General features: G+C 52.6%; 1 protein-coding gene across 3 annotated transcripts in view; it reads right to left on the reverse strand.

The window, feature by feature from the left end:
* HM13 (histocompatibility minor 13) overlaps positions 1-23,333 on the reverse strand; it is a 42,726-nt gene that overhangs the window by 17,445 nt on the left and 1,948 nt on the right. For all 3 annotated transcript variants that reach the window (XR_516645.5, XM_002710863.6, XM_002710862.6), the window contains exons 2-4: positions 14,869-14,967; positions 6,104-6,186; positions 491-579 (exon numbers count right to left, since the gene is read on the reverse strand). Coding sequence is in view for 2 of the 3 variants with exons in the window: in XM_002710863.6 (XP_002710909.1) it covers positions 491-579; positions 6,104-6,186; positions 14,869-14,967 (271 nt within the window). In the remaining variant the exon portion in view is untranslated. The remainder of the gene's footprint in view (positions 1-490; positions 580-6,103; positions 6,187-14,868; positions 14,968-23,333) is intronic.

Consider the following 23,333-nt stretch of genomic DNA (forward strand, 5'->3'; position numbering starts at 1 on the left):
GACTGTGACACACGACCAAGCGTCTTCTGATTATCTTGCCACTGCATCCGAACCCGTACCCTAAGTAACCTGCGAACCCCAGGATCCTCTCAGTTCCCTACAATTTTCACTAACAAAGCTGTGGCACCCTTTTCTTCCAATCTTCGGTGGGACAGTAATGGTACTAAAATGAGACCCAACAGACCAGAGCGCGGGCACCGTTCGCTGTGATCAGACACGCGGTGTGCTGACGGCTCTCCTTTTATCATCTGCCCACAGTCCCAACAATGTGCCTGTGAAGGAGGTACTGGATCACCAATTTCATTTCACAGATGAAAAATAACCCCAAAACCCAAGTGCTCAGAGAGGCAGGCGCCATCCACCCAGAGTCCCGTGTCGAGGTAATACCTCTTCCATCACTAGCTCTCCGGGAGAAGCCAACACCGAAGAACCAAAGGGGAACTGAGGTGGAGACACCCAGGCAGACCACAGGGAAGTGGGCGGCACTGACCTTCCTTGTTCTCCCCAGAACCCTGTGTGAAGAGCAGCTGGTACTGTCGATTTGGAAAGTTGGCTGGAAAAAACTTATTCATGAAGGGGCTGGAAGGAAAGACAAAGCAGGTCGGCAAACAGAGCCCCCACGGCCGGTCCCAGCCCTCGCCCTCCTCTCCCTCTGGCAGCTGTTACTGCCCGGCACCCTCACAGCTGCTCTGATGGGTGAGTGCTGGCGCTCCCACTCTACAGGCGTGCAAACAGAGGCCTCCGAGATGAGCCGACTCACCCAAGGCCACACGGGGAGCCGGCATCCCAGCTCAGGGTCCAAGTCTCTGGACTCCTAGTGATTTATGTGGCGACACCAAAGAAATGCAAAGCAGTGGCAGATAGCCTTTCACATAAGGCAGTTTAAGGGAGAGTGACAGATTGGGAACACGGACTGCTTGTACTACCTGTCCCTTGTCAAGAAGCAGAGTCCTGGACCGCCCCCTTCCACACCACATCACTTTGTTCTCAAGTGACAGGCCCGAGATTTCATGAAGCACAGCCCCCACAGCAGGAACACCCTCATTCACCCTTCCACCAGGCCGCTGCTCAGGACTGGCTTGCCCTTGCTTCTAGAAGCAGTCTCTCTGAGCCCCTCCAGGCCCCACTTCCTGGCCAGGTAGGGAATGGAGATTTTTTTCTTTCCTGGAGTATCTTCAAAGCAACACTAGCAAATCAAGGCCCCTCAGCCTAGTCTGGTCCTAAGGGGTGGCAGTAGGCTCCTTGTGGCCCAGCCCTGCTCTGCCACACACCAGCCATGTGGCTTTGGGAGAGAACTCTTCAGTGACTTGGTGTCTTCACCCGTTTATTGGGATAATAATACCACCCATCTCAAAGCATTGCTTCGAAGATAGGAGGCAGGGCAGCTGAGATGGCTAGCTCAGCCCAGGGCCTGCAGCAGGGAGGTAAGAGCTGTGAGCTTCTGTCACCATGGTGTACTCCTCGAGTCTCAGTCCGAAAGCATTTGACATCAGAGCAGACTAGTGCTGACTGATTAGACAGGCAAATCCAAGAACAGCCATCTCAACAAACAGGAAATGGAGGCAGGCCAGAGGTACCCAGGCCCCAGTGGTAAAGCAAGGAGAGGCTTGGAGAAAGACGTGGATTCAGCAGTCATCTCTGGGTCTGCTTCCTCAGTTGTAAAGCAGCCGGTTCCTCCCAGGTGGCAAGGCCGTGCTGTGCATGACGAGAGGCCTTCTGAGCAGGTGGTGGCACAAAGATGGACCCAGGAGAGGGCTTCCACAGCAGGGCTCCAGGGAGGCAGGAGGCAGGTTCACGGCTAGAAGATGCTGGAAGCTACTATGAGCTCAGTTTTCTAAATGATTTCTTGGGGAGTCTGAAGCCACTGAATGTGTGCAGGTATGGGAAGAGGCCCAGAGGTGGCTGGGGAACTGCGAAAACCCTCACTAGCAAAGTTTGATGGGTAATAATGTGCACTCTGGAGCCAGATTTCCTGGCTCTGCCACTTACTAGAGGTGTGACCTTGGGAAAGTTAGTTAACTGCTCTGTGCTACACTTTCCTCATTAGGAACATGACAACAGAGTTTTTTCTAGAGGGTTATCAAGAGGGTAGGTGGGTGACCGGCTCCCTGTGAGCTTAACTGTGGCTTCAACTTCAAATAGGAAGTCTCTGGACCATCGTCTTCGTTCCTCTGAGAAGTGCTGTATGACACGGGTCACATTCGAGTGAGCTGGCCTCTATCTTGAGGGTAAGCTTGAGGGTGGTGGTCCTTGGCACCATCTTTATCCAACCCATAGGCCTGGTGCCTGGGAGCTAACACCGCTGGAGGCACTTGCGTAGCAGGCAGAATCTTCCTGATTCCTGGGACTCACAGCAAACCTAAGGGTCATGGTGTCCCGTTGAGAACCACGTCCTGGTGCCCTTCTCCCCTGGGGAGGAAGGTCAGGTCAGTGGAACTGGTGATGCGGCTTCCTCCTCCTGTGGTGGCAGATTTGGGCCTTCTGGGCCTTTGGTCCTCTAAGTCATCTGGGTGGGTCCCGGTGGCAGGGACGTCTGGCATTTGGGCTTGAGTCATGGTGACTGCAAGTGGTGAAGGCAGACTGCAGCCCCTGTCCTTCCTAACACCCCATGCTGTGGTTTGTTCCTGAAGAGGCTTGAGGTGGGCTGGGGGATGGTTGTGGAGTTCACAGGGATCCCAAGAGAACCTCAGCCTGGGCTGAGCTGGCTCGGGGCACAGCCTGTCATGGCTTTTTGGCAGGCCTCTCCTCTGCCAATTTTTGGGAACCAGCAGCCAGCCTGCACTCCCTGAGCTCTTCTTTTCCCTTCATTTAGGGCCAAACTGGGAAGAACACAGGTTTTGGGCTCAAAATCTGATTCCACCCTTAGCAGCTGCGGATCCTGCTGGTCGCATGACCCACCTGAGCCTCAACTTCCCTGTATTAAGCCTTTGGACTTTGTTGTTTGGATACAGAGGATAGTGTGGACACAAATAGTTTATCGAAATTTGAGCGACACTGTAGACTTTCTTTGAGAAAAGTATTGGAGAAAACTCAACTTAAATGAATAAAAGTCAATTTAATTCTTGGACCAACACTAAAAAAAAACATGATTAAATTACAACCCACCCCTTTTACTAAAGTTATTTTCAATGGATTCAGTTGTTTTCCATGTAAACTATACATTAACAACTTCACTCATCTGCCAGTTTTCCTCTCTGATCAAATTTTTCGGTCAACCTCTCTGACCTCGTAGGGTGAGTGTCCCTTCTGCCCATGGCCATCCATTATTTTTATAATGTCCAGTTTTTCCAGGTCAAATTTAGTTGCTCTAAATTTTATTAAGAAAGTGATTCTTCTGTTAGTTTCAAGTCATTAATAGATTGTACCATATGCAATTTTAGCTGCTGTTGGTTTTATTTTCTGTTGATAATATCTATAATTAAAAACCTGAATTGGTTAAGACAGAAAGACGACTGTTTCCTGGCTAATCTGTAATAAATCTGGGACAGTGTCTCTCAGTTCTTATTTAAACGGAAAGGACAATGTCTTTGGCGTCAGAACGGCAGAGGTTCAAAGCCCACTGCCTGTGCAGCCGGACAGGGAGATGTCTGCTGCAGTGCTGCTGAGATGAAGTGAAATGACCAGGCCCCAGCCCACGGCCTACAGTGGCTTCTGTCACTGCGAGGTGGAGGCTGGGCTGTGGGGGGAAGAGGAGGTCCCAATCCTCTCAGAGATGCTGGGGTAGGGAGGGCTAGAGTTGGCGGGAGGGGACCCGATGACTAGAAGCGACTATCCCTCTGCTCCTGGGTCAGTCATAAAAGAAGTCCATCTTGGCCGGCGCTGTGGCTCAACAGGCTAATCCTCCGCCTTGCGGCGCTGGTACACCGGGTTCTAGTCCCGGTTGGGGCGCCGGATTCTGTCCCGGTTGCCCCTCTTCCAGGCCAGCTCTCTGCTATGGCCCGGGAGTGCAGTGGAGGATGGCCCAAGTGCTTGGGCCCTGCACCCCATGGGAGACCAGGAGAAGCACTCCTGGCTTCGGATCAGTGTGATGCGCCCGCCGCGGTGGCCACTGGGGGCTGAACCAACGGCAAAAGGAAGACCTTTCTCTCTGTCTCTCTCACTGTCCACTCTGCCTGTCAAAGTAAAAAAAAAAAAAAAAAAAAAAAGTCCATCTTGCCAGCAAGGATGCCTGGGTCAGCACTACATTAATGGTTCAAGTCACTTGAGGTCTGCTGGCTCTTTTTACCAAATTTTCAATTAACATGTAATGCATGTACATTTCTATGAGGTACAGTGCCTACTTCATATCAGCATTTCCATCTGTTTATCCCTCCTTCACGCCTGGCTGCCCGGCACCTATCACACACTTGTACCTGCAGCGGGCCCACTGTGCTGGGAACTCCACAATGGCTTCTCTCTGTCTTGGAACCATTACTCAACCTCCCCTTCTCCTCCCTCCACTCTCCCGGGTTTTCATTTTTCAGGATGGGGGCTACAGCCATAATTCTCTGAAAGTGGCTAGAAGATCCTGTGGGTAAAGGGTCAGTTCAGGTCAACACGACACTAGGCTTGGCTGAAACACCAGAGCTGAAGTCCCCACAGTGTAACCGCGGACCAGCCACTCAGCTGGCTGCACTCTGGCCCTGTGCTCCAGGTGCACTGTGGACAGCAGCTCAGTTGATGCTGCCTCTACCCTGTAGCCTCTCCATTTTAGACATGGTCAAACTGGTGCTCTGAGAGCCTGGTAACTTACACTTAACTTGGTCCCAGGCTGTCTGTGTCTCGAGCTCATGGTCTGACTACGCCTGGCTGTGCCACTGTGCCTAGAGATGAAGCCACACCAACCTTGGCCTTCCCTGAGTAGATCCTGTGCTTTCTCTTTAGCTTTTACCTTGAATGCTCGGGGAAGATCCTGACTGTACCTCAGTGCTCACACACCTTCCAGCGCCTGGCCTGTCCTGTCCTGTCCTGTCCTTCTTCCAGGCTTCCTACTCTTCAAAGCCCAGTTCCAGCCGTTTTACTCTGGGTAGCTGCTCTGCTCTGCTGACCACTCGGTCTATCAGCGGCTCTGAGCCTGAGGCTCTACTACTTCAATCGGCATAGAGAAACATGCTGGGCATCTCTGTGTGACGCCATGAACTCGAAGGGTTTGGGGCTACACTGCAGGTGACGAGGCCAGGCCGCCAGATGTCTGTAGTGCATGGGGCAGTCCTGCACAGTGCGGAGCCAGCTTGTCCAAACTGCCAAAGACAGCCCCGCAGCACAATGGCCTGGGCCACTCCTCTCCTTTGAATGAGCACCCGGCAATCTGAGCAGGTTGCAATGGGAGGAGACAGGCTCTGGGCTACAGACTGCAGTGTGAACCCTGGCTGTGTTACTCACCAGCTGTGTGATTCTAGCCAATTTCTCAGCCTCTCTGAGCTTCAATTTTCCCGAGTGTAACACTGGACCAAACGCAAAGGTTGACCCCTAAGGTTGTCCAGCAAGTTAACAAAGATAAACAGAATGATCCCAACAGTTAATAGTTATTGACCATATTAATTGCCAGACACTGTGCTAGAAGTTTTCCAATGACCCCCATGAGGAAGGGACTATTATTTCCCCCAATCATGAGGAAATTGAGGCCAGAGAGATTAAGTAACTTGCCCACGGTCACAGGATAATTAAGTGGCAGAGTCTGGATTCACAGCTGGTAGTCAGATTCCAGAGTTCTTAGTCCTCACAAGTCTGCCTCTCCCCCATCAGGACACAAGACACAGTGTGAGGGGCCTTGCCTAGTGCTTGGTGCACAGCAAGCTGCAACACCTGGCGGGTGGCCCTAGTATTGCTCATCTCAGTACCGTGACAGCAGGACATCACAGCTCACAGATAACTGCCCTGACCCCCATGGTGGTGGGCAACATCCACTGGACACTCTCCCCTGAACCTGCAAACAAACTGTGGCCTCAAGAGGTTACAGTTCTTGTCCTAGGCCACCTCTAGTGTGACACAGGTAAAGATTCCCTTGGGTTTTACAGCCAGGGTTCAAACCTGGCTTTCAGTGACACCAGGGTCATGCTGTCATCCAAGACCCTGTCTTGACTCCCGAGAAAGTGGCTTCAAATGGTGCAGAGATCCTTCTGACCTGATGGTGTGGGACAGGGCCAGGATTCCCAGCACGAAGAAATACATGGACAGCAAGAGGTTGATGTACTCCTGGGAAAATATCTGAGGCAGAAATACAAAGAAAAACAGGAAGTCAGGCTCGCCAGTGGCTGGGAGGTGACTAGAGTCCTACTTCTCTTTGGTGTGGTCTCAGCCCTCTGGATGCAGGGGACTGTGAGGGACAATCTCAGACACACCAGGGCACTCTTGTTCCTGCAGCTGTGCAGATAAAGGGGGGCAGAGGCTGCGGAGGCGCCTCCAGAGGAGTCTCAGTGTACGCTGCGCCACCACTGTCTGGAGTCAGGCAGCTGCTATGCTCGAGCCCACAGCCTGCACGGGGTCTGAAGTCCAGGCCCCAAGGCAGCTCTTTCATATTTGCTCCTCCCTGCTCACAACTCCAGGAAGCCCCCACAGATGACTACTGGGGCCTCAGCATGCTTGTCACCAGACACCTGTGTGCCCCGTGCCCTCCTGGGGGCAGTCGGGAGCTGGGCCAGCAGCCCTGACAGCCACTTCTCCATCTTATTAAGTGCGGAACTGAGAAGCACTCGGTCACAGCACTCCAAAGCCAGCTGTCATGTGTTGTTCATTATGGACTTTGCCAAGGCAATGGCCGTCACTCGAGCTGCACTGGCTGCTGTTACTGTGAGGCTGGCTACCTGGGAGGGAGTGGAGTGCTGTGTGTCGGACGGAGGGCTGCTGTGGGAGCGTTTCAGCATCTGCCTGACCCTGAGGCTCCCCTGCCTAAAGCCTCACCACAGTTCCCTCTGCCTTCCACGACGAAGGCTCACATCCCCCCGCCGGCCCCGCTCCCACCCACAGGCGGCCTCGGTCTTCTCTCTTCCTCACTCAGTCCTGGACGCTGACTTGGTCCCGGGTCCAGACGCGCTCGCAGGGCATTTCCTTGACCCGTGCCCCCAGCACATACACAGAGCAAAGAACAAGGCCGAGGCCCCGTCTTCACAGAGCTCAGGTGCCGGAGAGGGAGGACGACTTTACACACACACACACACACACACACACACAGTCCCACAGTGATGGGCGCCAAGAAACATGGAGCAGAGCAAAGAGAGAGACTGAAGGAGCGGAGCCACTACTTTGGAGCAGTGGCTGGGGATGGCCGGGATGACGGGATAGAAACCTAAGGAACGTGAGGAATGGGGATACGTGGGGAAGTGCACGGGAGGCAGAGGAAGAGCAGACGCCGAGGTCTGGAGGTGGGTCATGTGTAAGTGTGCAGGGCCTGTGGAGGAGGACCTGTGGGCCTAGAGCTGAGGGAGCAAAACGAGTGCCTAGGGATGAGGGTAGGAGGTGAGAGGGACCCAGACCCTACAGCGCCAGAAAAGACTTCAGATCCGTGTGGGTGAATCCGGTCGGAACTGGAGCACTGAGGGCTCGGCCGGGACAGAATGGGATGGCCTGGGAGCATCCTTCTGTCACCGTGTGGAAGATGCCGCGGCCCGAGGGCGGAGCAGGCAGCCCGTGAGGAGGGCCCTGTGTCGCCCAGCAGAGGGCACGGGGAGCCCTGGCCTGGGGCACGCGGGAGCGCCAGGCAGCAGAGAGGCTGCAGCATGTTCTGCAGTATGTACAGGGGCTGCCACTGAGCGGGGTGGACCGAAGGGCCAGGGTCTGAGCCCGTGGCTCGTGTGGGAGCAGTGCGTCACCCTGGGCTGGTTCTGCCCCGCTTGCCGGCCCCGCGGGCCTCGCCTCCACTGCCCTCCTTAGAGCTGAAACTTCATAGTCATCCATGGCACGGATGGCAGCTGCTTCTCTCATGGTGGTGTCCTGCGCATGCAGCACTCAGAAATGCAGAATGGCTGAATGGAGCAAGTCTATGCCTACAATGAGGACGCGACAGGAGAAGACCTAGGAACGCACTTCGCAGGCGTATGGATGGTGTTCGATTCAGGAAGACGAGGAGTCCCTCACCCGTCAGTGTGGGGCCCTCGGGATGAACCTCTTTGGGGCCACGTGGACTGTGTGAATCGAGCACCACATTTTACTTTCCTTTGTGCTCTGGGTGCAAACCAGTCAGAGCCACACCTATGGCCCCCTTCCTGCAGGCATCCACGGTGCAGGGTTTCAGAGCACAGCTTCTGGATGAGGCCCTAACCAAGGCTTACTGTAGGTGATTTCATTTAATTTTTCTCCTTCACCTCAGTTTCTTGTTTTTCGTATACCTTTCTTATTTTTTTAATTTTTTTTTATTTTTTATTTTTTATTTATTTATTTTTTTGACAGGCAGAGTGGACAGTGAGAGAGAGAGACAGAGAGAAAGGTCTTCCTTTTGCCGTTGGTTCACCCTCCAATGGCCGCCGCTGCCGGCGCGCTGCGGCCGGCGCACCGCGCTGATCTGATGGCAGGAGCCAGGAGCCAGGAGCCAGGTGCTTTTCCTGGTCTCCCATGGGGTGCAGGGCCCAAGCACCTGGGCCATCCTCCACTGCACTCCCTGGCCACAGCAGAGGGCTGGCCTGGAAGAGGGGCAACCGGGACAGAATCCAGCGCCCCGACCGGGACTAGAACCCGGTGTGCCGGCGCCGCTAGGCGGAGGATTAGCCTAGTGAGCCGCGGCGGCGGCCTTCGTATACCTTTCAATGTAATTTTTATAAGCTGCCTCAAAGCAACCTTTTTTTTTTTTTTAAAGTTTTTATAGGTAGAGTTACAGACAGTGAGAGGGAGAGACAGAGAGAAAGGTCCTCCCTCCACTGGTTCACCCTCCAAATGGCCACAACGGCTAGAGCCGCGCTGATCCGAAGCCAGGAGCCAGGTGCCTCCTCCCGGTCTCCCACATGGATGCAGGAGCCCAAGGACTTGGGCCATTTTCCACTGCCCTCCCAGGCTACAGCAGAGAGCTGGATCAGAAGAGGAGCAGCCAGGACTCAAACCGGCGCCCATATGGGATGCCGGCGCCACAGGCAAAGGATTAACCTACTGTGCCATGGCGCCAGCCCCAAGCAATCTGTTTTAAACAGGGTAAGATAAAGGCAAGGCCAGGGTGAAGAGAAATGTTACTGTACTGTAAATTTTAAAAACTTCTTATTTTCCTCTGTCTCCACTTCTCCACAAACAAGTCACATGCACCCTACCAGGTGAGCAGATGCATCAGAATGCAGTCCCTGCCCGAGTTCCCCTTCTCGCCTGCCCCAGCTGGGACCCAGTGGCGTCAGACACACTAGGAGCTCTCCCTGTTTGCTTACTCCACCCGAAGCCAGCAAGGGTGCTCGCCCTGCCCTGCCACCTGCTTGGCTGAGCTCACTCCCCAGGAGCTCCCCGTGCGGCCCCTGTGTGGCATGCCATGACTCCCTCTCCAGGGCCTGCGGGTGGAGTAAGTGCCCCGATTTCATACGCTTCTCTGACTGTGCGGGAGTGATCCTTACAGACCCCATCAAGGGGACTTCCTCTCCCACTTACCAGCGCAGCTGGCGATGAGGCTGGGATCACCATAAGCTCAGACGGGAAGTCTGTCAGAGGTGCATGTGAAATGAAATGATTTCCACTCTCAGGTCCCCCAGAAGGAGCCGTGCAGCCAGATGCCTTCACTGGGGCCCAGAACAGAACACACGAACTAATGACAGGACGGCGTTTCACTGATGTGTTTGAATGCCGCTGGTTCATAGTCACGGCACAGCAAGAAGGGAGACTTACGGTGGGATCAGCTTACTGCAGTGCTGCCCCTGGCCCTTGGACAGGGTGTTACAGCCTATCTGCGGGACTGCTGAAGCCTCAGGAAAACATACAGCTATAAAAATGTAAAATGCAGGGGCTGGTGTTACAGCACAGTGGGTTAAGCCGCTACTTGCAATGCTGGCATGTCATATGGGCACCAGTTAGAGTCCTGGCTGCTCCACTTCCAATCCAGCTCTCTGTTTATGGCCTAGGAAAGCAGTGGAAGATGGCCCAAGTGCTTGGGCCCCTGCACCCATGTGGGAGTCCCAGAAGAAGCTCTTGGCTTTGGCCTAGTACAGCCCCAGGTGTTGTAGCCATTTGGGGAATGAACCAGCAGATGGAATCTCTCTGTTTCTCCCTCTCCCTCTAACTTTGCCTTTCAAATACATAAAATAAAACCTTAAAAAATGTAAAATGCAGTTACAAACTCCAGTCCCCTTAGTAGGAGGAGGGGGGTGAGAGGTTGAGCAAGACCTGCTGTGGTGGCCCTTCTCCTGTGAACACCAGCCAAGCAGGTGTTGGGCTGGAGTTCAGGTGGAGCCTGGAGGCTGCAATATCCATGCAGCCGCAGAACCGTAGAGGCCTGGGGGAGAGGTATGCTCTTGCTCCTGGCACTGGGCAGGTGGGCTCACCTGCCTGGAGGGAAGGACTGGCTCGGCAACATGGAGCCAGAGCCTTGGAAAGCAAGTTCACACTCTGTGTGGCCAGAACTCCTTTTGGGCATTGGCTCTAAAGAAAGAGTCCTACGTAGGCTGGTGCCACAGCTCACGAGGCTAATCCTCCACCTGCGGCGCCGGCACCCCGGGTTCTAGTCCTGGTTGTGGCACCGGATTCTGTCCCGGTTGCTCCTCTTCCAGTCCAGCTCTATGCTGTGGCCTGGGAGTGCAGTGGAGGATGGCCCAAGTGCTTGGGCCCTGCACCCCATGGGAGACCAGGAGGAAGCACCTGGCTCGTGGCTTCAGATCGGTGAAGTGCGCCAGCTGCAGTGCACTGGCTGCAGTGGCCATTTGGGGGGGGGGGTGAACCAATGGAAGGAAGACCTTTCTCTCTGTCTCTCTCTCACTAACTCTGCCTGTCCAAAAAAAAAAAAAAAGAGTCCTACATATTAAACACGTTAGAGGGTCTGGAAGCAAGGGCCTGGGTGTGTGTTCCTGCCCTCAGCACAGCAGTGACTTGAGAAACACCTGCCAAAAGCAAAGTCAGAAGCAGTGGGCTGAGGCACGCAGAGCTACAGAGACCCACCAAGTACAGGGGGAGGAAAAGGCAAGGGAGGATGCACAGAACCATTTACGGAAACAGAGTCTCCCCCATATGCCGACACACCACACTGTACCTCATATAAGGACAGAAACCAAACAGGCAGCAGGTACCTCTGGCAGAAAGGGACATGGAGGCGGGAAATGAGGTGGGAACCAGGGGTGAAGGGAACGGAAAACAGTAAGGGGAACCTGGCATGGACTGAGGATGGTATGCTATGAATCAAGGCATTCGATCAAAATCGAGTTCTTCACCGAGGGCCAGGAAAAAAAATGGGTCAGTGAATATTTATTGTTTGATGCATCCTTATTTTTTTTTTTTGACAGGCAGAGTGGATAGTGAGAGAGACAGAGAAAGGTCTTCCTTTTGCCGTTGGTTCACCCTCCAATGGCCGCCACGGCTGGCGCAGTGCGGCTGGTGCACTGTGCCTATCCTAAGGCAGGAGCCAGGTGCTTCTCCTGGTCTCCCATGGGGTGCAGGGCCCAAGCACTTGGGCCATCCTCCACTGCCTTCCCGGGCCACAGCAGAGAGCTGGCCTGGAAGAGGGGCAACCGGGAAAGAATCCGGCGCCCCGACCGGGACTAGAACCCGGTGTGCCGGCGCCGCTAGGTGGAGGATTAGCCTATTGAGCTGTGGCGCCGGTGCATCCTTATTTTTAAAAGAAAAAAAAATCAGAGTATTTTCTCTTTAAAGTGAAGGGGCTGCTCTGGTCATCTGTGGTGTATCTGCTTGTGGGGATATTCTGACACCACGACATACAGCATTTCTTTTTTTTTTTTTTTAAATCTTTTTTTTTTTTTTTTTTTGACAGGCAGAGTTAGACAGTGAGAGAGAGAGAGAGAGAGAGAAAGGTCTTCCTTCCGCTGGTTCACCCCCCATATGGCTACTACGGCTGGTGCGCCGCACCGATCTGAAGCCAGGAACCAGGTGCCTCCTCCTGGTCTCCCATGCCGGTGCAGGGGCCCAAGCACCTGGGCCATCCTCCACTGCCTTCCTGGGCCACAGCAGAGAGCTGGACTGGAAGAGGAGCAACCGGGACTAGAACCCGGCGCCCATATGGGATGCTGGTGCCACAGGCGGAGGATTAACCAAGAGAGCCATGGTGCCGGCCCCGACATACACTATTTCTGATCTGACAACGAGGGACTCATGAACAGGAAATAGGTACTGAAAATTGTGCTCCTGGGCCGCCTAGACGGGTGAAAGCTAGAAATTTTGGTGCTAGGAAATGCAGGTGAGAATGAGGAGGCCAGAACTCTGGAGAGGAGGAATGTAAGATCCTCTTTCTGGAAGGCTCCTTGGCATTCGCTGTCCAATTATAAAAGGAGACACTGTGTGACCCGGTCATCCTGCTGCAGGGACACCTGAAGAAGGACGGGCAGGAAGGTGTTCCCGGCAGTGCTGCTGCGATATCCCCACAGTGGGCACCCTGCAGAGCAGAGCCAGGAGCAGTGGTCAACAGAATGAGGCAGATCTGACAGTGTCAACACAAAAACACCTCCACCTCCACGCTAAGAGCTGTATGTGTGATGCACATACTGAAAACTTTGAACATAAACATAGACCTATATCTAAGAGAATCATAAGACATAGGGGCTGGCGCTGTGGCTCACTTGGTTAATCCTCCGCCTGTGGCGCCAGCATCCCATATGGGCGCCGGGTTCTAGTCCCAGTTGCTCCTCTTCCAGTCCAGCTCTCTGCTATGGCCCAGGAGGGCAGTGGAGGATGGCCCATGCACCTGCATGGGAGACCAGGAGGAAGCACCTGGCTCCTGGCTTCAGATTGGCGTAGCCGTAGCGGCCATTTGGGGGGGGGGGGAGTGAACCAACGGAAGGAAGACCTTTTTCTCTGTCTCTCTAACTCTGTCAAAAAAAAAAAAAAAAAAAAAAAAAGACATAGTTGGGAGAGGCTGATGGCTCATGTACAATGTACCTTTTGGTAGACCGAAAAAATTTAAATAACGTACATGTAGTTTTTAAAAATAATTTCTATTTATTTTATTTATTTTAAAGGCAGATAGAAAAAGAGAGGTGCCTTCCATCTGCTGGCTCATCCCACAAATGCCTGCAATAGCAGGGACAGTGCAGGCTGAAGCCAGGAGGTGAAATTCAATCTGCGCCTCCCAGTGGGTGGCAGGGACCCAGTACTTGCGGCACTATCTGCTGCCTCCCAGGGTGTTCAACAGCAGGAAGCTGGACTAGAAGTGGAACAGGGACTTGTGCCGAGGCACTCTGACATGGGATGTGGGTGTTCCCAGTGGTGTCTTAACCACTATGCCAGGTGCTTGCCCTGTATCATGGACACATACTTTTGAAATGTGAATTAAAAGGTTATCACTGAGGAATTAACAATGATCAGGGAAAAAGTGCCTCTGATGTACTATTAAAAAAAAATGGGTGAGGGTTGTGGTGTAGTAGGTTAAGCTGCCACTTTGGACACTGGCATCCCATGTCAGAATGCTTCGGAACAAGTCCTGCCTCCATTTTGGATCCAGGTTCCTGCTACTGCACCTTAGAGGCAGCAAGTAACGGCCCAAGCACTTGGGTTCCTGTCACGTACACAGGAGACCCAGACGGAGTTCCTGGCTACTGACTTTGGCCTGCTTTATCCCCAGCTTTTGTGGGTATTTAGGGAGTGAACCATTGGATGGGAGATTGTCTCTCCTTCTCTGTCAATCTGCCTTCAAAATAAATATACAGATAAATAAATCTTAAAAAGACAAAAACCAAAAATGCTCCCCAAACTCCAGAAAACGAGAAGAGGGAGGGCATTTGGCCTCGTGGTTGGCATCTGTGTCCCACACTGGCAGTTCGATTCCCGGTGCTAGCTCCCGACTCCAGCTTCCTGCCAATGTGGACCCTGGGAGGCAGCAGGTGATGGCTCAAGTAACTGAGTGCATTGTGGTTCCAGTCTTGGCCCACCCTGGCTGTTGCGGGTACCTGGGAAATGAATCAGCAAAAGGAAGTGTGCTCTACCTCCAAAATCAAAAACAAAAACAAAAAACAAAAAAGAATCCTAGAAACCCAACAACAAAAATGAAACTCCAAAAAATAAAATATTACAGTTATAATTATGCTAATAAACATGCTACTAAAAACCTGAAAAGAGATATGTCAGAATGTTAACAGTGACTACTTCTGCATTGTGTGGATTTGTTTTTCTCTCACTTGACATTGTTTTCTGTATGCATTACTTGTATAATCAGAAAATAGTAGTTATCTTTTTTAAAAAGTTAGAAGGAGAGTTCGCAGTAACATGAGAAAATGCTCATGATGTCATTAATGTAGGGTGAGAAAAGCAGCTACGCACTGAACACACCGCGGGGCCTGGCTGTGGGGACATGCACGGGGAGAAACAGTGGAAGGACACACCTCCAGAGGGAAACTGGGGCTGTCTCTGGTGGGGTTTTGGATGACTGCTGTTTCCCCCTTTTTACTTTTCTGAGTTTTCCAGCTTTTCAACACTGAGCCTGTGTAACTTTTATTGGGAAAATAAACCTCGATAAATTAAAAAAAAAAGGCAATTAGTACGGCAGAGGTATGTCTGAGACACATCCCCACCCCAACGTCAACAGTACAGTGAAACCAAACTGAGATCACAAAAACAAACCAAAAGTACATGGAGAAAACAAAGACTGGAGGGAAAGGGTCCTGGACACTGACGGTGCTTGACCCTGGTATCCGATCTATGCGTCAATCAATTAGTTTCCCCTGCTTTTTATTTTCTACAAATGAACATGCATGGCTCCTGTGATGGGAAAAATAAAACAAAGCAAAATAAAGTCATTTAAACCAAATGACACAATAAGAGGTCAAGACTTACCTTGAAAAAGAGGTAGAGCCCCAAGAGGGTGCAGCTGGCAATGATGGGGAAGCGGGCAGCGTCTCGGCTGGTGATGGTTTCAGGCATGTCCGAGGCGTTCTAGAGGAGAGAAGAGAGACCTGGCTGAGCTGGGGCTTGGTTCCGGCTCACAGAGACACTCACTCATCTTGGTCCCCACTCCCCACCAGCCTGGTCGTCAGGGGCCCCAGACTAACCATGTTTTCCTGCCTCAAGGCTTCTGCGGATGCTGTTTCCTCTGCTGGCAACGCTGCCTACCCGTCTGCCCCAGGGACAAGATACTTGGATCCTGCCGTTCTGCCACTTCAAAGACTGGACGCTGATGGAGACAGTCCAGAGAACGCAGGGTGTGTACATCTGGGCAGAGGGTTATGGCAGGGGCAGTCCTAATATGTAATAACCAGAACAAACAAAACAAAACAAAAAACCCGGCAACTAGTGACAAAGGGGCAGGCCCAGCCCTCATGAGAACTGTTCCCAATTTTCTTATAGATCTTCTAAGAAGGAAATACGATTAATCTTTTATCCAACAGGTAGTGAATTTTATGAACTGACACAAACAACTGCCTATGGCTGAAATGGCACTTGAGAAGTCACCAAATGCAAGGAGAGAAAATCTTGATCAAACTGAAATCTGACTGGGAGAGACCTGAACATGGTAAGAATAAAAGCCACAGGGCCGGTGCTGTGGCATAGTGGGTTAAAGCCCTGGCCTGCAGCGCCGGCATCCCATATGGGCACTGGTTCGAGACCTGGCTGGCTCCTCTTCCGATCCAGCTCTCTGCTATGGTCTGGTAGGGCAGTAGAAGATGGCCCAAGTGCTTGGACCCCTGCACCCACATGGGAGACCCAGAGGAAGCTCCTGGCTCTGGATTGGCTCAGCTCCAGCCGTTGCAGCCATCTGGGGAGTGAACCAGCGGATGGAAGACCTCTCTCTCTCTCTCTCTTTTTTTTTTTTTTTAAGATTTTACTTATTTATTTGAGAGGCAGAGTTATAGACAGTGAGAGGGAGAGACAGAGAGAAAGTCTTCCTTTAGTTCACTCCCCAGAAGGCCACAATGGCCAGAGCTGCACCAATCCGAAGCCAGAAGCCAGGGGCTTCTTCCTTGTCTTCTATGTGAATGCAGGGGCCCAAGGACTTGGGCCATTTTCTACTGCTTTCCCAGGCCATAACAGAGAGCTGGATTGGAAGAGGGGCAGCTGGGACTAGAACCGGTGCCCATATGGGATACCGGCACCATGGAGCCAGCCCCAAACCTCTGTCTCTGTAACCCTTTCAAAAATAAAATAAATTTTTAAAAAATATAAAAGCCACAATCAAGTTTACAATGGCAGATGCTACAGTTGGCAAGAATCTGATGTAAGTAAAGAGCTGACAAAGGATAAATGTTTACAAAAAGAATTAAATGAAATCAAAATAATGGAAAAGAACTGAAAATGAAGTAATAGTGCAACATGGGAATTATATCTGCTTCATGTCATAAGACTTTTAAAATGTTTATTTTTTATTTATTTGAAAAGCAGAAAGAGAGAGAGAGACAGACCTCCCACTGCTGGTTCACTCCTCCCCAAATGCCTGTAACAGCCAGGGCTGGATTAGGCTGAAGCCGGGAGCCAGCAGCTCCACCAGGCAGGGGCACGAGTACTTGAGTCATCATCGGCTGCCTCCCAGGTGCATCAGCAGGAGCTGGGCGGGAAGTGGAGCTGTTGAGACTTGGATCAGACACTCTACAATGGGATGCAGACATGCCACGTGGTGACTATATCTGCTGTGCCACAATGCCTTCCTCACATATAAGACTTTCTGATGAGCATTCATTGATGGTCATGTAAGCCTGGTTTAGATTTCTTTCTACATTAGCAAGAAACTGGAGTCAGGGATTGACCCTGGGTACTGCAATAGGGAATGCAGGCATCATAAACGCTAGGCTAAAGTCTACCCCTGTAATCCTGATTTAAGTTTGTAGTCAAAAGCTTCCAGGCTCAGAACGCCCTCCTCACACTCTCAGTCCTCAGGGGCCCAGCAAATGTCCTCGCCATGAAGCCCTTCCAGGTTCCCCTGCTAGGACAAGCCTATTCCCCGACTATTTTATATCATAGCCACCAAAAGTACTAGCAATGCCTGATTAGACTTCCGCTCACGCCTCAGTGAATTCTCTCCACAACAGCTACAGGCTCATCACAGTGCCAGGATTCCAATGTCACCATGTCTACTTTGTGGATAAGGCACCAGCGTCCCTGGGAGAAGGAATCACACACAGGTGTGGCATCTACCACAGTCTGGCTAATAAATGACACTTAAAACCCAACAGGAAAAACAAGCTAAGAGGGGAGCCGTCTGGAGAGGGCAGATTTTGGCAGAATGAGGCCCTAAAGCCCCAGGGTGGAAGGCTGCAAGAGGGGAAAGAGACAGGGGCACAGAGCAGCAAGCCTACACAATGATGCCCAGGAGAGGCAGCTAGGGGACTGGGGGTGTGTACCTCCGGATCGAGTACAAACCTGTCCGGCCTTTCTGAGGGGACAATTTAGCAGGATGTGGCAAATCATAATTTGCACACACCCCCAGCAAACAAAGAGAAGATGTACAGAATAGGGATTATAAATAGCTCAACCATAGGGGGAAAATGTTCACTCTCACTCTTAATAAGGAAAATTCAAATTAAAGTGCACCATGCATTTGGTCACACATCGAGGTGGTGAGGCTGTGGGGAAGAGGAGTCTCTGACACTGATGACGGGCACGAATCAGCAATCTGGCAAGAAGTGTCAAAACCACAACATGCATTCTCTTTGGCCAAGCAATTCCACTTCTGGGGCTCTTTCCTACAGATACAATTGACACATAAGCAAAACTGATGCATAGAAGACAACCTAGGCGCTCACTGCCTTGTTCATGGCTTGCTAACAGGCAAGTCATTTGCTCACAGAGGCTTCACATGAAAACCTCTGCCTTTACTTACCTTGAAAAAGGGCCAAGGGGCTTGAACCAAACGACATAAGGGACCTGGAAGAGCCCGACACGTAAGGCTCTGTGAGCACAGTGAGGCACGGGAGGTGGTGGGTAACCAGATCCCCAGGTCCTCATGTACATAGGGCCCGCGAGGCGGCCCAGGCCAGCGCTGGAAGGCAGAGCCTCCCCTCTGGAGGAAGCTCGGGTGAGTCACTCTCTGGCCGCTGGGCCAGGAGGTGGGGGTGGGGCAGGTGAGCAATACCGACACCAACGGGCCCAGTTTCCTTCCTTCCCGCTTCTCTGCCAGCCCTTGGTTTCTGCTTTTGGCAGCAGTGTGCTGTGGGACTTGGACAAGCTCCTCACCCCCTCTGTGCACCTCCAAAATTTCAGTACTTTTCTTGGGTAGCAGTAGTGTAGGTACAAAAATAAACGAGGTAGCTCCTGCCTGACCTTCAAGAGTGCACAGGCTAAGATCCTGTGTAAACAACACTGCAGCACAGTGACACGTGGCGCAGCGGCCAGGTACACCTGCGTGATGCCCGGGATGGCACCCGGCCGTGAGAGAGCGTTCTGAGGTCAGCAAGCCCCGGCTGACTCCCAGCTCGGCTTCCTCCAAGCCGTGGGACCTTGGGAAAGTCATTTGCTCTCTCAGCACCTAGATTTTCTCAGTTGTAAAGTGAACTGTGGGGATTCTAATGTCCATATTGGTAGCACTTGGCCCTGTGCCTTCACCTAAGCTGCGTGCACTTCTGCAGGTACCGCAGGTCGGGGGCAGCTGAAGCAGTCGCCATGCCACGTTGGCCAGGCTGGCAGACCCCACACACAGGGTCTGGTGTGCAGGACGAGCCTGCTTATGGTACAAGAAGTGGAGTGCTTCTCAGGCAAAAGGACCTGCCCATCTGAGGCTTAGCGTCCTTACAATCCATACAGAGCTTTGTGGATGGGGCCAGTGCTGTGGCGCAGTAGGTTAAAGCCCTGGCCTGAAGCACCGGCACCCCATATGGGCGACGGTTCTAGTCCTAGCTGCTCCATTTCCAATCCAGCTCTCTGCTATGGCCTGGGAAAGCAGTGCAAGATGGCCCAAGTGCTTGGGCCCTTGCACCCAAGTGGGAGACCCAGAAGAAGCTCCTGGCTCCTGGATTCGGATCAGCTCTCAGCTGTTGTAGCCATCTGTGGAGTGAACCAGCGGATAGAAGACCTCTTTCTCTGTCTCTACCTCTGTCTGTAACTCTTTCAAATAAATAAAAGAAATTTTTTTTTTTTTTTTTTTTGGACAGGCAGATTTAGACAGTGAGAGAGACAGAGAGAAAGGTCTTCCTTCTGCCGGTTCACTCCCCAAATGGCTGCAACAGCTGGAGCTGCGCTGATCCAAAGCCAGGAGCCAGAAGCTTCTTTTTGGTCTCCCATGTGGGTGCAGGGCCCAAGCACTTGGGCCACCCTCCACTGCCTTCCTGGGCCACAGCAGAGAGCTGGACTGGAAGAGGAGCAACTGGGACAGAACCAGCGCCCCAACAGGGACTAGAACTGGAGTGCCGGCGCCACAGGCGGAGGATTAGCCTAGTGAGCTGCAGTGCCAGCCCTAAAATAAATCTTTAAAAAGAAAACAAAAACACTGGGGCTGGCGCTGCAGTGCAGTAGGTTAATCCTCTGCCTGTGGTGCCAGCATCTCATATGGACACAGGTTTGAGTCCTGGCTGCTCCTCTTCTAAGAACGAAGCTCCTGGCTCCTGGCTTCAGATGGGCGCAGTTCTAGCTGTTGCAGTCATTTGGGGAGTGAACCAGCAGAAGACCTTTTTGTCTCTTTCTCTCCCACTGTCTGTAATTCTACCTCTCAAATAAATAAAATCTTGAAAAAAAAAAAAAAAACCTTTGTGGCTTCACTTTCTTTTTTCTTTTTTTAAGGATTTATTTTACTTATTTGAAAGAGTTACAGAGAGAGGTAGAGAGAGAGAGGTAGAGAGAGAGAGGTCTTCTACCCACTGGTTAACTGCCCAGATGGCCGCAATGGCCGGAGCTGCGCTGATCCGAAGCCAGGAGCTTCTTCCAGGCCTCCCACGTGGGTGCAGAGGCCCAAGGACTTGGGCCATCTTCTACTGCTTTCCCAGGCTATAGCAGAGAGCTGGATTGGAAGAGGAACTGCCAGGACTAGAACCTGCGCCCATAAGGGATGCTGGCGCTTCAGGCCAGGGCTTTAACCCGCTGTGCCGGAGCGCCAGCCCCAGTGGCTTCCCTTTCCAGCCAGTGCTACAGCGCGCTTCCACACACCCCATTCAGGTCAGCCCTGTAGCCAGAGCAGGAAGAGGCTTAATACGATTCGATGACAAACCAAGGTTGGATGGAAGCTCCAGCGAGCAGAGGACTCGGCCTCCTCCGTGGGTGACGGTCAGAAGTATCCCTGGCTGTCTCGTCGAGTCAGAGCAGATCTGAAATCTGACGGACAGTAATAGCAGTGTGGGCAACACAGATGGCGACTGAGGCACCTCGCTGTGTTCTAGGCACTTTATGTGATTTCAGCCTCACAAAACCCCACGAAACAGGGACTTTTAATAGCTCCATTGCACAGATGAGGACACTGAGGCTTAGAGAGTTGAGTTAACTTGCTGAGTGCCACACAGCTGAGCGGCAGAGCCAGGCTCTAGATCGAGGCGGTCTAGTTTCAGGGTCTAGATACTTGGCTACTATTTCCTAAGAACTCTTTCTTATTTGCAAATTTCTGGCAAAGTGTGACAAGATGCTTAGGGGACCTCTGACCTTTCTGAGAACAAAATCCTGAAAGTAATGGAAGAGCTGATCTTTGCAACCACAAGAATACTAAAAGTTGTTGGGGTTCTCTACAAATACGACTCGGATTTTTTAACCATGCGTCTATGCAAATACAATAGCTCTTGGAACACAAAGAGTAGGGAAAAAAGCTGACACACATAGCAGAAACAATTCAGTTTCCAGTGACATTTGAGATACCCGAGTTATCAGGGCAGAAGCAAAGGCAGGAAGGGAAGACAGATGCCCAGCTCCCAGCCATTGGCAAGAGGGCTGGGAGCGCTGCTTCCAGGCCATGCCCTAGATACCACCTGGAATTCCTGGAGCACTCTTACTCAGCCATCCCCGCTGGGGACCCCGGGGGCCCTGTCCTCACCACCACACCTCTCACCTCACAAAGATTCTACTTCCTGAACATTTCCTGAGCTCACCGCTTACCCCAGTCGCCACCACCACACCCTCCTCCTCCTACCACCTATGGTGCCACGGGCCCTTTCTACAGCCCACACCTGACTGCACCACAAGCCTGCCCCAAACTGCCCCGGAGAATGGACCAGAATGCAGCCATTAAGCATGAAATCAGGGCCACTGCTGGTGGCAGGATGAACGAATACAGCCTCGATGATGGATCAATTGTAAAATCTAAATAAAAAGCACATAGCTTTTGACCCAGCAATCAACTGTGAGAAACATTAAATACACAAATGGAAAGTAGCAAAATGGATATGAACATTAATTTCAGCATGGCTTGTGGCAGCCAAAGACTCGGGTAACCTAAATGACTAATGGAGGCCTCTAAACCTGCTGTTTTCACACTCGGGTATGGGTCAGGAGGGCTTGTTAAAACATGTACAGCTGGGCCCCCCTCCAGTTTCTGGTTCCCAATCTGGTTCTGGCATGCTCCCCAGTGATGCGGATGCTGATGCCGCCCTGCGGTGACCACGCTTTGAGAACCTGCACTTTAAACTGGGGGGTGCAGGCAGGCTCCCCCTCCTTTGCTGAAGAAGTACTACACAGACTGGCCTGGTCTGACCTCCAACACAGGGATAGGTGGTGAAAAAGGGCCACGGTGCAAAACACAGAGTCTACAGAACAAAAATGGAGCTAAAGCCATACTTGTTTACGTGTGAAGGACAAAACCTCTGGATGACTAGCTAGGGCAGGTGACAGGGGCTGCCTGTGCGGAGGGCAGCTGCGGTGGGAGACTGCGCTCCTGAGCATCTGAATCCTGAACCATGGACGTGTATTCCCTTATCTCCCACTCTCCTGCCATGAAACGATGTGGCAGGGGCTGGTGCTGTGGCACAGTGGGTTAATACCCTGACCTGAAGCGCCAGCATCTCATAAGGGCGCCGGTTCGAGTCCCGTCTGCTCCACTTCCCATCCAACTCTCTGCTATGGCCAGGGAAAGCAGTAGAAGATGGCCCAAGTCCTTGGGCCCCTGCACCCGCATGGGGGACCCGGAGGAAGCTCCTGGCTCCTGATCGGCATAGCTCTGGCCGTTGTGGTCACATGGGGAGTGAACCATCAGATGAAGACCTCTCTCTTCTCTCTCTGCCTCTCCTCTCTCTGCATAATTCTGACTTTCGAATAAATAAATAAATCTTTTTTTTTTTTTTTTAAAGAAAAGATGTGGCAAAGCTACAAGTGTTAACACAGGAAAAGGACCAGGACACATTGTAAAAGGACAACAAAATCAAGATACAGAGCAGTAAGTACTGCACTGTTCCATCTTGACAAAACAAATTCACCCATCTACATACACACAGGCACATACAACACACGTCCACAAAAAACATCCCGGGATGTGACACACTAAACAGCTGGCTGGGCTTTTCCAAGGAAGAGGACCGAGGAGGCGCTCCCTTCTGCCTCTGCGCTGAACTCCTCACGGGGCGCGGTGCTGCTGTAACTACAAGCGGATGCCAGCCCCGGATCCCACAGGCTCCCCGGCATCTTCCTGTCTCCTGCCCGCCCTCTGTGGTGCCCGCTCAGGTCTCACCCATTCACACATGCCACTGCTGCCGGCTCTGGAGCTGCACCAGACTCCATCCAGCTGGCGGCTGGGCACACCTCTGTTTCTCTTTGGCAAGGCACAGAGCAGGCCCTCGTAGTCTTTTGGTGCAGGGGCTCCTCTGTGCTCAGGTCAAGGGCCATGGCACCAACCCTGCGTGGCCACACTCACTCCCTCCCAGGGGAAGGTGTCTGACGGGCTGGGCACCAGGCGCCTGCTGCTCTGAGGGCTCCTTCCCCCTGCCCCGTTCCCGCACGCTCCACCTCCTCACCCCCAAAACCCCACCTGAGCTCTGCTGTCTCGGACACTCCCACCCCTGGGCGAGTCCTATCCTCACACGCCCTCTTCTCGGCTGGCTTTGGGGTCTAACACAGCGGGCAGCCCAGGTCCCTGGGTCCCCACACCGACTTTTCCCTTTGCCAAGTGAGCAAGCTTGGAATGAGCTCACGGTAGGGAAGGACGTCTCTGGCCTGCCCTGCTCCTAGGCCGAAGTGTGCTGTCAGGGGTCTTCAGAGGCGCCGATGCTGAGCGAGCCCTGCAGCAGCACCAGGCACACCCGGTCCTGCCGCCTTCGGCAGTCAGTCCTTGGCCTTCAGTTTCTTGTCCTGCGCGACGAGGACAATGAATCGGGCTGCCTGCCACACTCAGGTGCCCTGGGCACCCCGGCTGCTAAAGGCCAGGTGCTGGCCGTGATCTCCCAGTGTCCCAGGCCGCCGCTCGGCAG

This window comes from Oryctolagus cuniculus, chromosome 11 (assembly GCF_051225735.1).
Source record: "Oryctolagus cuniculus isolate XC-2025 breed Fujian yellow rabbit chromosome 11, ASM5122573v1, whole genome shotgun sequence".
In the NCBI taxonomy this organism is placed as follows: domain Eukaryota; kingdom Metazoa; phylum Chordata; class Mammalia; order Lagomorpha; family Leporidae; genus Oryctolagus; species Oryctolagus cuniculus.